At 42.7% G+C, this 13,011-nt stretch overlaps 1 protein-coding gene across 1 annotated transcript in view; it reads left to right on the forward strand.

Moving 5' to 3' along the window:
- The window catches only part of FNDC7 (fibronectin type III domain containing 7), a 34,479-nt gene extending 21,555 nt beyond the window's left edge, over positions 1-12,924 (forward strand). The window contains exons 10-14 of the mRNA XM_014835137.3: positions 317-571; positions 2,186-2,446; positions 8,233-8,262; positions 11,918-11,986; positions 12,072-12,924. Coding sequence (XP_014690623.3) covers positions 317-571; positions 2,186-2,446; positions 8,233-8,262; positions 11,918-11,949 — 578 coding nt within the window. The 3' untranslated portion in view covers positions 11,950-11,986; positions 12,072-12,924. The remainder of the gene's footprint in view (positions 1-316; positions 572-2,185; positions 2,447-8,232; positions 8,263-11,917; positions 11,987-12,071) is intronic.
- Positions 12,925-13,011: the final 87 nt, after the last annotated feature.

Genomic DNA, 13,011 nt, shown 5'->3' on the forward strand with positions numbered 1-13,011 from the left:
AATGTGCAACTGGAATTGTTAAAGTTGAGATTTCTTTCTTATTCTGAAAACAAATCGGGGGGAACCTCACCTACCCACAGCCCGTCCGTGCGCTGCATCCTGGGGGAAAGCACCCACTGTATACAGCTGATGTTAAATGATGCATCAGAGGAAATGAGATTTTACCTAACAAAAGGAAATTTTGATAAACAATTGAAGGTTTGAGAAATTTAGGATATTGAATGAAACACAGGCAAAATACAATTCTTGCTTGTTTTTCACAAATAACTCTCAATGGAAATAAATCCCCAACTCTTTCTCTTTTTCCTCATTTAAGTGCCATGCTGTCCAGCTGGTCTGACAGTAACGCAGGTCACCCAATCAGTAATCAATGTGAGCTGGACTCTCGGGACCGGGGCCCAAAGCTATGTGACAGTTCTGGACTCACGCACTGGACAATCTAAGTGTCTCACCCCTCAGAACCACTGCCTCCTGGGATGCATTGCCTGTGGCGTCAATTACACAGTGGCATTAAAAGCAATTAGTGCCACCGGGCTGACTACGGACTGTGCCTACCAAAGTTATTCCTCTAGTAAGTGAATTCTCAACTCAGCAATCCGGACTTTGACTATTATAAATCTAGACATAGGCCTTTCTTCTCCTTTAAAGAGATGCTGCGCCTCCACCTAGCTCACATTATAAATTCAGGTTACTTTCTAAAATGCTTGGTTTTCCTCTAGACGTAGAACCTCAAAGCTTCGGAGGCTTCTGTTGGTAGTTGGTGAACTAACTCCGTTGGTAACAAAGTTCAGGTATACTGTTTCTGAAGGGAAGACAGATTTTTGTAGGACACGGCTACCTGCAGCCCAGGATAACTCAGTCTGGCAGAGTTTTCATACAGCATTTAGATCATACGTTCTATTTGGCTTAAATTTTTTTCTTCTCTCATTATTACACCAGTACTTCTCTCTTCTAAACCACTCCGGCTCCTTCTAGGGTTTCTTATTTCAACCGGCTGAGAGAGCACTGTCTCCCGACAGTATTGTGCCTTGTTCTTCACAAAGACCAAACCGCCAGGGAATAGCAGGGGAAGGTAGAAGCGGGACAGGGTTAGCAAATAGGTTTCCTCTCGCATGATTCTAGTCCACCAAAGTGGCTGCTTGGAGCACTGTTTTGAAAAAAAATCTCTTGAGAATGCCTCCCAGGCTTAATAGGAAAGTGTACACTGATCATTAGTTGTACCTGCCCTGGGGCATGGCATGAGAGACTCGAAACAGAATTTTGCCATCCCAGAGGTGGCAGAGTCTTCAACTAGGAGTCTAAAGACGTGGCTTCTTATAAGCTGTGTGGCATTATCTTCCCTGATTCTGTTTCCTCACTGATAAGAGAAATACGAATGATGATAATGTGAAAGCGCTTATAACGTGCTACACATATGTAAGCCGGCTTATGTCTTCTTTTGGCCCGTTATCTTTCATCAGGTTTGCTGCCTAAGCTCTCACCCTCATATCCAGTTCTGGGAATATGGCCCATTGCTGATCTTCACAGCTAAAAAAACCTTTTTTTAAAAAAATTAAATCAGATAAGCCTGATTATCTATAACTTAATTTTTATTGTTATACAATGACATCTTTATTTTAGTTACTGAGGAATCCACCATTTGGTGCCCTTCTAAGGTGTGGCCTGCTCAAGGAATTTAGAAAAGAAAAAAAAATACCTAGTCAGCTAGCACGGACAAAGTGTGGACCAGCAAAGCTTGGCCACCTGCCTGTTGTGTAAGTGACGACTCCCCAGGCATCATGCTAGACAGTTCAGCAAAGTAGGTCTTTTCAACGAAAGTTGAATGCAGTTAATTATATCTAAATTTAATCCTACTAAAATCGTATGAAACTAAGGCATTATGAAGGATCTTGTCCAGGATCCTATGCATTTGACTCATAAAGTTTGAGTCATATATAATATGTGTCTGCCAAGTGTGAACTTTTTGACTCATGTTGTTCTCTATTAAAAATTCATGCCCCTGCCCACACACATGGATTTCCAATCGTGTTGCCCACCACAGAAAGAGCTTGAGGACCTCCTCAGATGTTGCTCTTATCATGCATTATTTAGAATATGTTACTGATATTGTTTCCCACAGTAATAAAGGCCATGTTTATGTGATGGTGGAATGAGTGATTGGTGTGTGTTTGTTTTTATCCTTCAGGTGCCTGCTGCCCTTTGGGGGTGAAATTATATAGGCTGGGCCCTAATGGCATCCGGATCTACTGGCAAGCCTCCAGGGGCTCTGCCAATTACAGCACTGACCTCTATGGTTCCAAAGGCATTTTCACATGCGCCCCAAGCGCTGGCCTCAGTTTCTGTGATGTCACCGAGATACCCTGTGGGGATGTATATACCGTGATGGTCTCACCAGTTGCTGAGACAGGACTGAAGCTTACTTTCTGTCCAAAAAAAATATATTCAGGTAGAGCAAGTTATGACCCTTTATTTAAAACTAACCCTCAACCCAATCTGTGAAGGAAGGCTCAGTGCAATCACACTTAGTTGCTGTGTAGGAAGGTCCAAGAGGGTGTGAAATTTCTACATCCTGCAGGCAGATTCTGGCTCCCTGGGACCCCCAAGCTTCGTTGGAATTGGGATGCTTTATTGTTATTTGATTTGGAGACACTCATCTCTTCCCTGTCCCTCTCTTCTCCTTGAGAAAAAGGACAAGATGCTTTCTGTTTAAACAGTAAAGCAGATTTAAAATGATTGTCTGCTTTGAGATTTGGGGTAGATTTTTAACATAGTCTCAGAGATAATGATAGACATCCAAGAATGCTGGAAATTAAGAGACTTGACTCTATTTGCACAGTCAGACTTATGACTGAGGAAGAGTCAGAGGATGAGAAAAAAACAAATTTATAAATCATAAGCTAGATTTGGAAATATGAGTGGGCAGACAGTCTGTGATCACAAAACATGACTGTCAGCAACTGCCATCTCACCAAAGCTGGCATAAAAACATTAGCAATTCTCTTACTCCGTATTCTAGGACCTTCTTCTACTTTGCCCAGGGCATACTCATATATTTTTCATATGTTTTTAGAATTTAAAAAAAAGAAAAGAGATGATGAAGCCTAAGACCTTTGCAGGTAAACACAGGAAGAGGAATAAATATTGGCTGAGAAACCTTTACTTATAACCAGAACCTAAAATTTCCAATTATGTATAGGTGACAAGAAAATTCAAGATGGCTCCTGGTGACAGAACCAGGCCAGTTCCTCTTGAGGGGGTGTTCTCACTGTCCTTGGCTGTCAGGCTCTGATTCCTTGTTTTTTCATTATCTTGTCCACAGAACAAGCTGGCCCAAAGCATGGCCCAATGGGAAGGGACAGGAATAGGTTCCTGGGGTGAGGATGAGCTCTTAGAAGGAAAAGCTGATAGATTAATAACAATACTTCATGATATTTGCATAATGTTTTACAATTTATCAAGTGTTTTCACGTTCAATATCTCACTGAGGGGCTGGCCTAGTGGTGTAGTGGTTAAGTTTGCACGCTCCCCTTCAGGGGCCCAGGGTTTGCTGGTTCAGATCCTGGGCACGGACCTAGCACTGCTCGTCAAGCCATGCTGAGGCAGCGTCCCACACAGAACTACAAGGACATACAACTAGGATATACAACTATGTACTAGGGCTTTGGGAGAAAAAAAAAAAGAGGAATATTGGCAATAAATGTTAGCTCAGGGCCAATCTTCCTCACCAAAAAAAAAAAAAAAAAGCCACCAAAAACCTCATTGAATGCTCAAAATAACTCAGTGAGGTCGGTTCAACAGATTTGATTGTCTCCAAAATATAAACGAGAAAACTCAGGCTTAGAGGCTCCCAAATCTCTATCTATAACACTTCCTTCTTCTAACCTCTAGATCCACTTTCAAATTTGATCCCTCTACCTGGAGGTACCCCAGTTATTTCAATTCCTCAGGGTCAAAAGGAACTCCTGATCCTCTGCAGTTTCTGATATTCCTCCTATCATCCTTGTTTCAGGTACATGAGCTGAAAACCCTGGAGTCAGCTTCCCTCATCCTCACCCTCCATGTCTAAGTTGTCTCCGAGTCCTGTCCTGTTCACTTCATGGTGGTTTCTAAATCCAACTTCTTTTCTTCATTCCTGCAGCTGCAGCTATACCCTAGGCCCTCACCACCTCTCTCCTAGACTGCTGTACCAGTCTTGTCCTCTTGCCCTCGCACCAGCCTCCATACTGTTACTAGAATTGACATTCCAGAACACTGATCTGATTGTGTTACTTCGATGCTTCAAAATCTTCAAAAGTGTTCCATTGCCCCATAAGATAAGATTCAGTCCTCTGAGTGTGGCATTCAAGATCTCTCACAATCTGTCCCCAGTGTGTCTTTCTATACCTGTGCTGTCCAATAGAAATTTAATGCAATCAATGTATGAAAAATTTAAATTTTCTAGTAGCCACATCAAAAAGGGAAAAAGGTATAGGTGAAGTTAATTTAAGAACATATTTTAGCTAACCCAATATATCCAAAATATTATAAATTCAACATAGTATCTATAAAATTTTTGCATTTTTTCCCCCGTACTAAATCTTCCAAAGCTGGTGTTGAGTTAATGCTCATAGGACGCCTGGGTCAGACTAGCCACATTTTGAGTGCTCAGTAGCTGCATGTGCAAGTGGCTGCTATCTAGGACAGTACAATCCTAGGCTCATTCCTCAGCGTCCTTCCTGAAGGACTCTATTCGCTAGTCTAGTCACATGGAATCATTCACACGCACCGGCCCTTGCCGCACAAACACGCCATGTCACATCATGCTTCTCAGCTAATGTGATACTCTTCTCTTTGCCTGGAATTCCTCCCCGCCTCAACCAAAGGAACTCCATCAGCCCAGATTTCTCCTCCTCTGTGATGTCTTCTCCATTTCCCCATAGGCTGAGTTTTCTCTCTCCCTCCTTTATGACCCCACATCACTCTTATCTTTACCACACCATATTACTGTGAGTTGAATGTGTATTTCCCCTAATAAATGATAATCTCTTGAACTCTCAGTACTTAGCACAAAGCTGTTGCCCAGTATATTTTAAATTAAAAAAAAAAAAGAGTGAATAAATGAGTTTATGTGTTTGCCTGTGATCATACAGCCAGTAAATAAGTGATACAAATCTTTTGTTCTTTCTCCTGCTCCATACCCACAATCCAACTCTTAGAGAGCCATTCCTCTGTTGGTTTGTTAGCCACAAGAAGTTCTTGTTAGTCGGAACTTGAATACCCTTTGGTGAGGTGCCACCTCAAGCCTGCAGCCACTTCACTTTAGTAGGGTTTGGGTGTCTAGACTCAAGTTAACTTTGCTCTGTCTCCCTAGTAAAAACCATGCATTGGGGGAAGCTTTTTGTTTTTGTTTTTGAGGGTTTTTTTCAATATCAGTGATGCCTTACTCTGATAATTAGGACAATGTTGTAAATGATAATAATGACTAATATTTATTGAGCGCTATGTGCCAGGCACTACTCTAAAGACTTTATGTGTATTTACTCAATTGATCCTATAGCAACCCTATGAGGTTGGCATTCTTATTCTTACTACTTTATAGATAAATTGAGGCACGGAAAAGTGACTTGCCCACGGTCACACTGCTAGTGGGTGTCTCTTCTTATCACCCAAGCTCCTTCTCATTCATTCTTTGGTTCACTTTCTTCTTCTTCTTTCTTTGTTTCGTTGTTTCTTTGTTTGAGTTAACATTGGTTTATAACATTATATAGGTTTCAGGTATACAACGTTATAATTCAGCTTCTACAGAAGTTGCACTACAGCATGCTCACCACCAGAAGTCTAGTTTCCATCTGTCACCATACAATTGACTCTCTTTACCCATTTCACCCTCCCCCCATCGTCCTTCCCTTCTGGTAACCATCAAGCTATTGTCTGTTTCCGTGAGTTTGTTTTTGTTTTGTTTTGTCTTTTATCTTCCATATACGAATGAAATGATACAATATTTGTCCTTCTCTGTCTGACTCATTTCACTTAACATAATATCCTCAAGGTCCATCCATCTTGTCGCAAATGGCAACATTCACCTTTTTTTATGGCTGAGCAGTATTCCATCATACATACATACATATATATATGTATATATATATATACATATATATACACACACACCACATCTTCTTTTTCTATTCATCCATCAATGGGCACTTAGGCTTTTTCCAAGTCTTGGCTATTGTAAATAATGCTGCAATGAACATAGGAGTGTATATATCTTTTCAAATTAGCATTTTCATATTCTTGGATGTATACCCAGAAGTGGAATAGCTGGACCATATGGTAATTCTATTCTTAATTTTTTTTTTTTTTTTAAGATTGGCACCTGATATAACAACTGTTGCCAATCTTTTTTTTTCCTGTTTTATCTCCCCAAATCCCCCTGGTACATAGTTGTATATCTTAGTTGTAAGTCCTTCTAGTTGTGGCATATGGGATGCCACCTCAACGTGGCCTGATGAGCGGTGCCATGTCCGTGCCCAGGACCCAAACCAGAGAAACCCTGGGCTGCTGCAGCAGAGTGCGCAAACTTAACCATTCGGCCATGGGGCCGGCCCCTCTATTCTTAATTTTTGAGGAATCTCCGTACTCTTTTCCGTAATGGCTGCACCAATTTACATCCCCACCAACAGTGTACAGAGTTCCCTTTTCTTTTTTTGAAGGAACTTTTTTTTTTAAAGATTTTTATTTTTTTCCTTTTTCTCCCCAAAGCCCCCCAGTACCTAGTTGTATATTCTTCATTGTGGGTCCTTCTAGTTGTGGCATGTGGGACGCTGCCTCAGTGTGGTTTGATGAGCAGTGCCATGTCCACGCCCAGGATTCGAACCAACAAAACACTGGGCCACCTGCAGCGGAGCTCGCGACCTTAACCACTTAGCCACGGAGCCAGCCCCAAAAAACCTTTTTTTTTTTTTTAAAGACTGGCACCTGAGCTAACATCTGCTGCCAATCTTCTTTTTTTCTTCTTCTTCTTCTTCTCCCCAAAGACCCCCAGTAGATAGTTGTATATTCTAGTTGCAGGTCCTTCTGGTTGTGCTGTGCGGGACGCGGCCTCAACATGGTCTGATGAGCAGTGCCATGTCCTCACCCAGGATGTGAACTGGCGAAACCCTGGGCCACCAAAGTGGAGCAAGCAAACTTAACCACTCAGCCATGGGGCTGGCTCCCAGGGTCCCCTTTTCGCCACATCCTTTGCAACACTTATTCTTTCTTGTTTTCTTGATAGTAGCCATTCTAACGGTGTGAGGTGATATATCATTGTGGTTTTGATATGCACTTCTCTAATAATTAGTGATGCTGAACATCTTTTCATGGGCCTTTGGCCATCTTTATGTCTTCTTTGGAAAAACGTCTATTCAGATCCTCTGCCCATTTTTTAATTGGGTTGTTTGGGGGTTTTTTTTGGCTGAGATGTATGAGTTCTTTATATATTTTGGATTTAACCCCTCATTGGGTATATGATTTGCAAATATCTTCTTCCATTTGGTGTAGGTTATCTTTTCATTTGTTGATGGTTTCCTTTGCTGTACAGAAGCTTTTCAGTTTGATGTAGTCCCACTTGTTGATTTTTTCTTTTGTTTCCATTGCCTGGATAGACATATCCAAGAAGATATTTCTAAGACTGATGTCAAAGAGCATACTGCCTATGTTTTCTTCTAGGAGTCTTATAGTTTCAGATCTTACACTTAAATCTTTAATCTATTTTGAGTTAATTTTTGTGTGTGGTGTAAGATAGTAGTCTAGTTTCATTCTTTTGCATGTGGCTGTCCAGTTTTCCCAACACCAGTTACTGAAGAGACTTTCCTTTCCCCATTGTATATTCTTGACTCCTTTGTGTAAATTAATTGTCTATTTGTTAAGTTATATCCTCACCATCTTAAATACAGCAATACATATATTTTATTTATTTATTTTTTGAAGATTGGCACCTGAGCTAACATCTGTTGCCAATCTTCTGTTTTTTCTTCTTCTTCTCCCCAAAGCCCTCCAGTACCTAGTTGTATATTCTAGTTGTAAGTCCTTCTGGTTGTGCTATGTGGGATGCTGACTCGACGTGACTTGATGAGCAGTGCCATGTCCGTACCCAGGATCCAAACCAGCAAAACCCTGGGCCACGGAAGCAGAGTGCACAAACTTAACCACTCAGCCACAGGGCCAGCCCCCTGAGTATATTTTAAATGCTTGTGTTTTTATTTATTACAGTAACCTGCTCAGGAAGTAAACTTGGAATGGGTAAGTCATTTTTCTCATGGATATAATAGAAGGAAATTTTTGTTGCTGCTCTTTAGTGTAACTTGATAAACTCAGGATCAAACCCGACTTCAATTAGTCAGAAAGGCAAATGCTTCCTTGCTGTGACCTGAGGGGTTCTTGCTCCCCGCTCCCGTAACTCCTTCTCCCTTCTTACAATGCCTCCCCTCAGATTCCACCAGTTGAGATTCCTTTGCATTCTGAAGTCTTGTCAGTCTTCCAGGGTCCCACAGGAAAATGTAAATATGTTTTGGAGAGGCAGTCGCTTCCTCCCTCACTTCAGAGCATGGTCCCAGCCCTGCTGTACATCGAGTCTCCTTGAGAGCTTAAACGTAACTGATGCCTAGGCTCTATCCCCAGACAGGCTGATTTAATTGGTCTGGGGTAAAGTCTAGATTTTTAAAAGCTCCTTAGGTGATTCTAAAGTGTAGCCAAGGCTGAAGACTGTTGCTTTAGAGCAGTCCTTCTCAAACTTTATCCTGTATGCAAATCGCCTGGGGCCTTGTTAAAACCAGATTCTGATTTGGTCGGGGTGGGGAAGGTCTGAGACTTTGCACTTATTACAAAGTCCAGGTGATGCTGGTGACATTGCTGCTGCTGATCTGACCATACTTTTTTAGTAGCCAGGTATTGGAGGGAATCTGTTAACAGCCTGCAGAGAGCTAAGATGTCTGCTTCCAGTTTGCATGGGGGATATGCCCAGTGGAGGAAAAGGGGTGCTGAAAGGGGAATTGGGGTAAAGATAACCCTCACTGCCTCCTCAGGTGTGCTCAGGGCTGATCCCGTCTAGGCTATTCTCAGTGCCCCACGGAGGCTACTCATGGGCCGAGCTGCAGAGATGATCACACACAGCTGTGTGTGCGGACCCAGTAAGCAGCCTGTGCTGCTTCCCGAGGAACCCTTGCCATACTCTTCTATGAGCCTGCTAGGTTTGGGGCCTTGGGAAAACTCCCAGGGAATATTATCAACCCTAAGCTACAGACAGGACACACACACACACACACACACAGCCGCCCAGTCAGATGTGGCTGACTTCTGTGTGAGTGGAAATGAAGCTTTCCTACCACTGGACAGCCTCCCAGTCTGGGCCAGCTCCCCATCTAAATGTTCTTCTCCTGGCAGGGATTGGGTCGGAGTCTCTTTCTCCACTGCCTGTTCTCTATTTCCTCTCCCAGCCCATTGCTTCTCTGAGCAGCACAGCAGGATACATGCTTTCCATCTCTTACCCCACCTGCAGGTCTGAAATAAGCACAATCCCTATTAATTTTTAAAGGGTTTCTGTTTCCAGTGGCAACAGGGAAACAGACACGGCTTATCAAAAACAAGCGGTGAAGAAACTTCTAAATTATAAAAAATTACTTTAAAAAACTCCCAAAGTGCTAATGACCATAAGCTTGGTCTTCAGTGAAATGTGTGCAGGCCAAGGTCTGCATTCTTGGAACCTATTCCCAGTATTGTGGCGCTTGTTATTCAGTGTTCCCCTCCATCATAGAGGGGTAGTGGAAGAGTCTTGGGGGCCCTAGGAGGAGAGGAGTGGTACCGGCCTTCCCTAAGGTTTTGTTAAAGAAAGAGTAGCTATACTTTAAAAAGATACTTGAAAACCATCACTCTTAGACCTTGCTACTGGTTGGCATCACCAGAAAGCCTGCCCAAAATGCACATTCTCAGGCCCACCAGATTGACTAAATCCTCAGGTGATTCACATGCATATTCCAATTTGAGAAACACTGCTTAGGGAGTAGTTCTCAAACTTTAGTGTGTATCAGAATCTCCTGGAGAGCTAACAGTGTTGAGGCCCAGGCCTGTTGATGTGGGATAGGGCCTGGGCCTCTGTATTTCTATCAGGTTCCTGGTGAATCTGATACTCTCAAAGTTTGAGGAGCACTGCTCTAAGTCACTACTCTCCCCTTCTTCTGTCCCTCTGGGCTCCCCTGATCATGGCTTCTCCCTTCTTTAGCAAGGTTAAGTTGTCAACATGAAACCTGACCCTCTCTTTAAGTAGATCCCTATAGAAATCCTGCAAGACCCTCAAAAATAAGAGTAAGCCAGGTAATTTGAGGACCTGTACATCATATGGAATTCTTTACATCTAGGGAGAAATTCTAAAGTGCTGTTTCCAATTTCAGCATTTCTCCTCCCTGTACACAGGACTAGTCAAATTATACCCCTGGCTGACATGGGGTCTCCAGATACACCAAAGGAAGCCTTGGGAATCTTGTTGGTTTAAGATTTTTGGTCTTCTTTGATTCTTGGATTATCCTAAAGCTTTTCAACAGCATGAATGAATTGTTTTGATTTGTTTTGTTTTGTTTGCTGAGGAAGATTAGCCCTGAGCTAACATCCATGCCAATCTTCCCCCACTTTATGTGTGGGTCACCACCACAGCATGGCTGACAAGTGGTGTAGGTCCTCATCCAAACCTGTGAACCTGGGCTGCTGAATTGGAGCACACCAAACTTAACCACTATGCCATGGGCTGGCCCCTGTCAATGGATTTTTAAGAGACAGATCTGGGTTCAAATCCCGATGCTATCACTTACCTTTAAGCAGGTTGTTCAACTCTCTCTAGGCCTCGGTTTCCTCATCTGAAAACTGGAATAATAACCTGATAAGATGTCATGAGGATTAAATGAGATGTAAATTGTTGGACACAGTGATGGACCATAGTAAGCACTTAAATTGTAGTTGTTATTAATTCGGGATCAGCTTGAGCCCATATCACACTCTATTATACTGTGTGCCAGTTATTAACATTTTAATGTGCTACTTCTAACTACTTCTATCTAAAGCTACTTGCATTTTAATCCCAGTCCTCATAATACCTTAACTCATTGGTTCTCAACATGTGGTCCCAGGGCCAACAGCATGAGCAACATCTGGGAATTTCTTAGAAATACAATTTATGGGGCTCTACCATAAACCTGATGAATCAGAAATTCTGGGGTTGAGGCCGAGCGATCTTTGTTTTAACAAGCCCTCCCAGTGATTCTGATGCACGCTAAAGTTTGAGAATCATGGCTCTAATTTAAGGAAGCTTACTTTGATGCTGGAAGTTTGGTGCAAGTTGGAAGGGTGAGGGAAAGCAATATTTGAGGTGAAGGGGCTTTAAGAGGAGGTAGCCTGGAGGGGTTTGTGCCCGACAGGACTCCATGGAGATATACATGGTCTTCCGCATCCAGCCTGCTTCAGTGTCACCTGCACATTCCGGGAAAGTTCCCCTCCGCCACATCCTCAGCAGTTGAACAGGCTTATGTTCTCTCTACACAACTCTCTGAACCAGTAAAATCCTGGAGCTCTCTGAGAACACATCAAGTTGGCCTAAAGGTGGCGAGGGAAGTTCTTTGTCCCGAGTCAGCAGTCTGAGCTCAAAGAGATTCTCTGGGAGGAAGGATTCATTTCCTGAAGCGGGAGAGAGCTCATACTGGTTAGTCATAACCTGCTAGTCTGTGTCTTCTTGTCCTCTGAACGGTTCAGATTGTCTTAATTTCCTGCTTACTTGCCGTGAAGTACTGCAAAAATAGCATTTCAGATTAAAATACTAACCTAAATCTCAGGGTCACTTGAGGGCTTTCAATTTAAGAAAATGTCTCCATACTTAACGTATCATGTGGCTTCTTCCCTTCCTTGCTCTTTTCAGTGATTTACAGAGGAAAGAGAAACGCAGAATGACATCGTGAGCCACAGAGAAAAACAGAGACTTGACCCAGTGAGTGATTTAAATTGAAATGGCATGATTTGAAGGCAAGGTTTTTTGTCTTTGTTTTTAAAAATTCTTTCCATATCTTTTGCAGAGTCGTCTCAATTGTTAGGGTGAGATAGAAGAGATCTATTAGAGTACAAAATGCCTCTAGGACAGGACAAGCTCTTTTGGCCTTTAGAAGAACAGCTCTGACTCCACCTCCTGAGGGCAAGGTCAAGTATGTCCTCACCTGCAGAAGAGTTCAAGATCTGCTGCCAAGAGGACTCAGTAGAGAAATGGATCCAGAAAGTCCTCTGGAAGGCTGCCAGAGTGAGCCAGCACTCTGGGAGAGTCCTGGACACGTGAAAGGAATCTGCTTAGCAGAAAGTCTTTCTGAGAATTTACATCCAGACATACACCAGACTTCAACATATCCACTTCATAAGTCTTTATCGACCCCAGCACTTGCCATGCAGCCTTCCAGCCATTCAAGGGCTGAAACATTCACTCCCAGAGAAATAAGGCCACCATGCAGAGACACTGCTCATCCCAAGACAAACCTCCACGGTTTGGATAGCAGCAACTTCCAGGGCAATGTGTAGTAGCCAACACCTTCATCTCAAGTTAGGAGGAAGCTGAACTGCTTGCACGGTTCACCAAGTCAAGCATCACGTGGTGTGACCTCCGTGTGAGTGTCTGGGAAAGCAGAGCTGCTGGCCTGTTGCTAGAAGGATTGCGGTCATGTTTTTGAGTGAGCAAAGACTTCAGATAGAGGGACAGAGCCTCAAACTGGCAGACTGACATATGTGCATCTTTTGTAGGGAGGACCATCAATCTTGTTGGCTGTATCCCTCAATCATACTGTAAATGCTTTTTTCATCTTTGGAGAGGAAAGGCAATTATATCTAATATAAGTCCCTTGTACCCAGAAAAATGTTTGTGCTTCGAATACCAGTAAACTTATTAAAAAATACTGTGAGCAGGATTTTTGTGATACACACGCAACTAAAGTGTTTACTCCCCAGAAGCACAGCTGTGGAGCCAAGAATGTC

The sequence above is a fragment of the Equus asinus genome, chromosome 16 (genome assembly GCF_041296235.1).
Source record: "Equus asinus isolate D_3611 breed Donkey chromosome 16, EquAss-T2T_v2, whole genome shotgun sequence".
In the NCBI taxonomy this organism is placed as follows: Eukaryota; Metazoa; Chordata; class Mammalia; order Perissodactyla; family Equidae; genus Equus; species Equus asinus.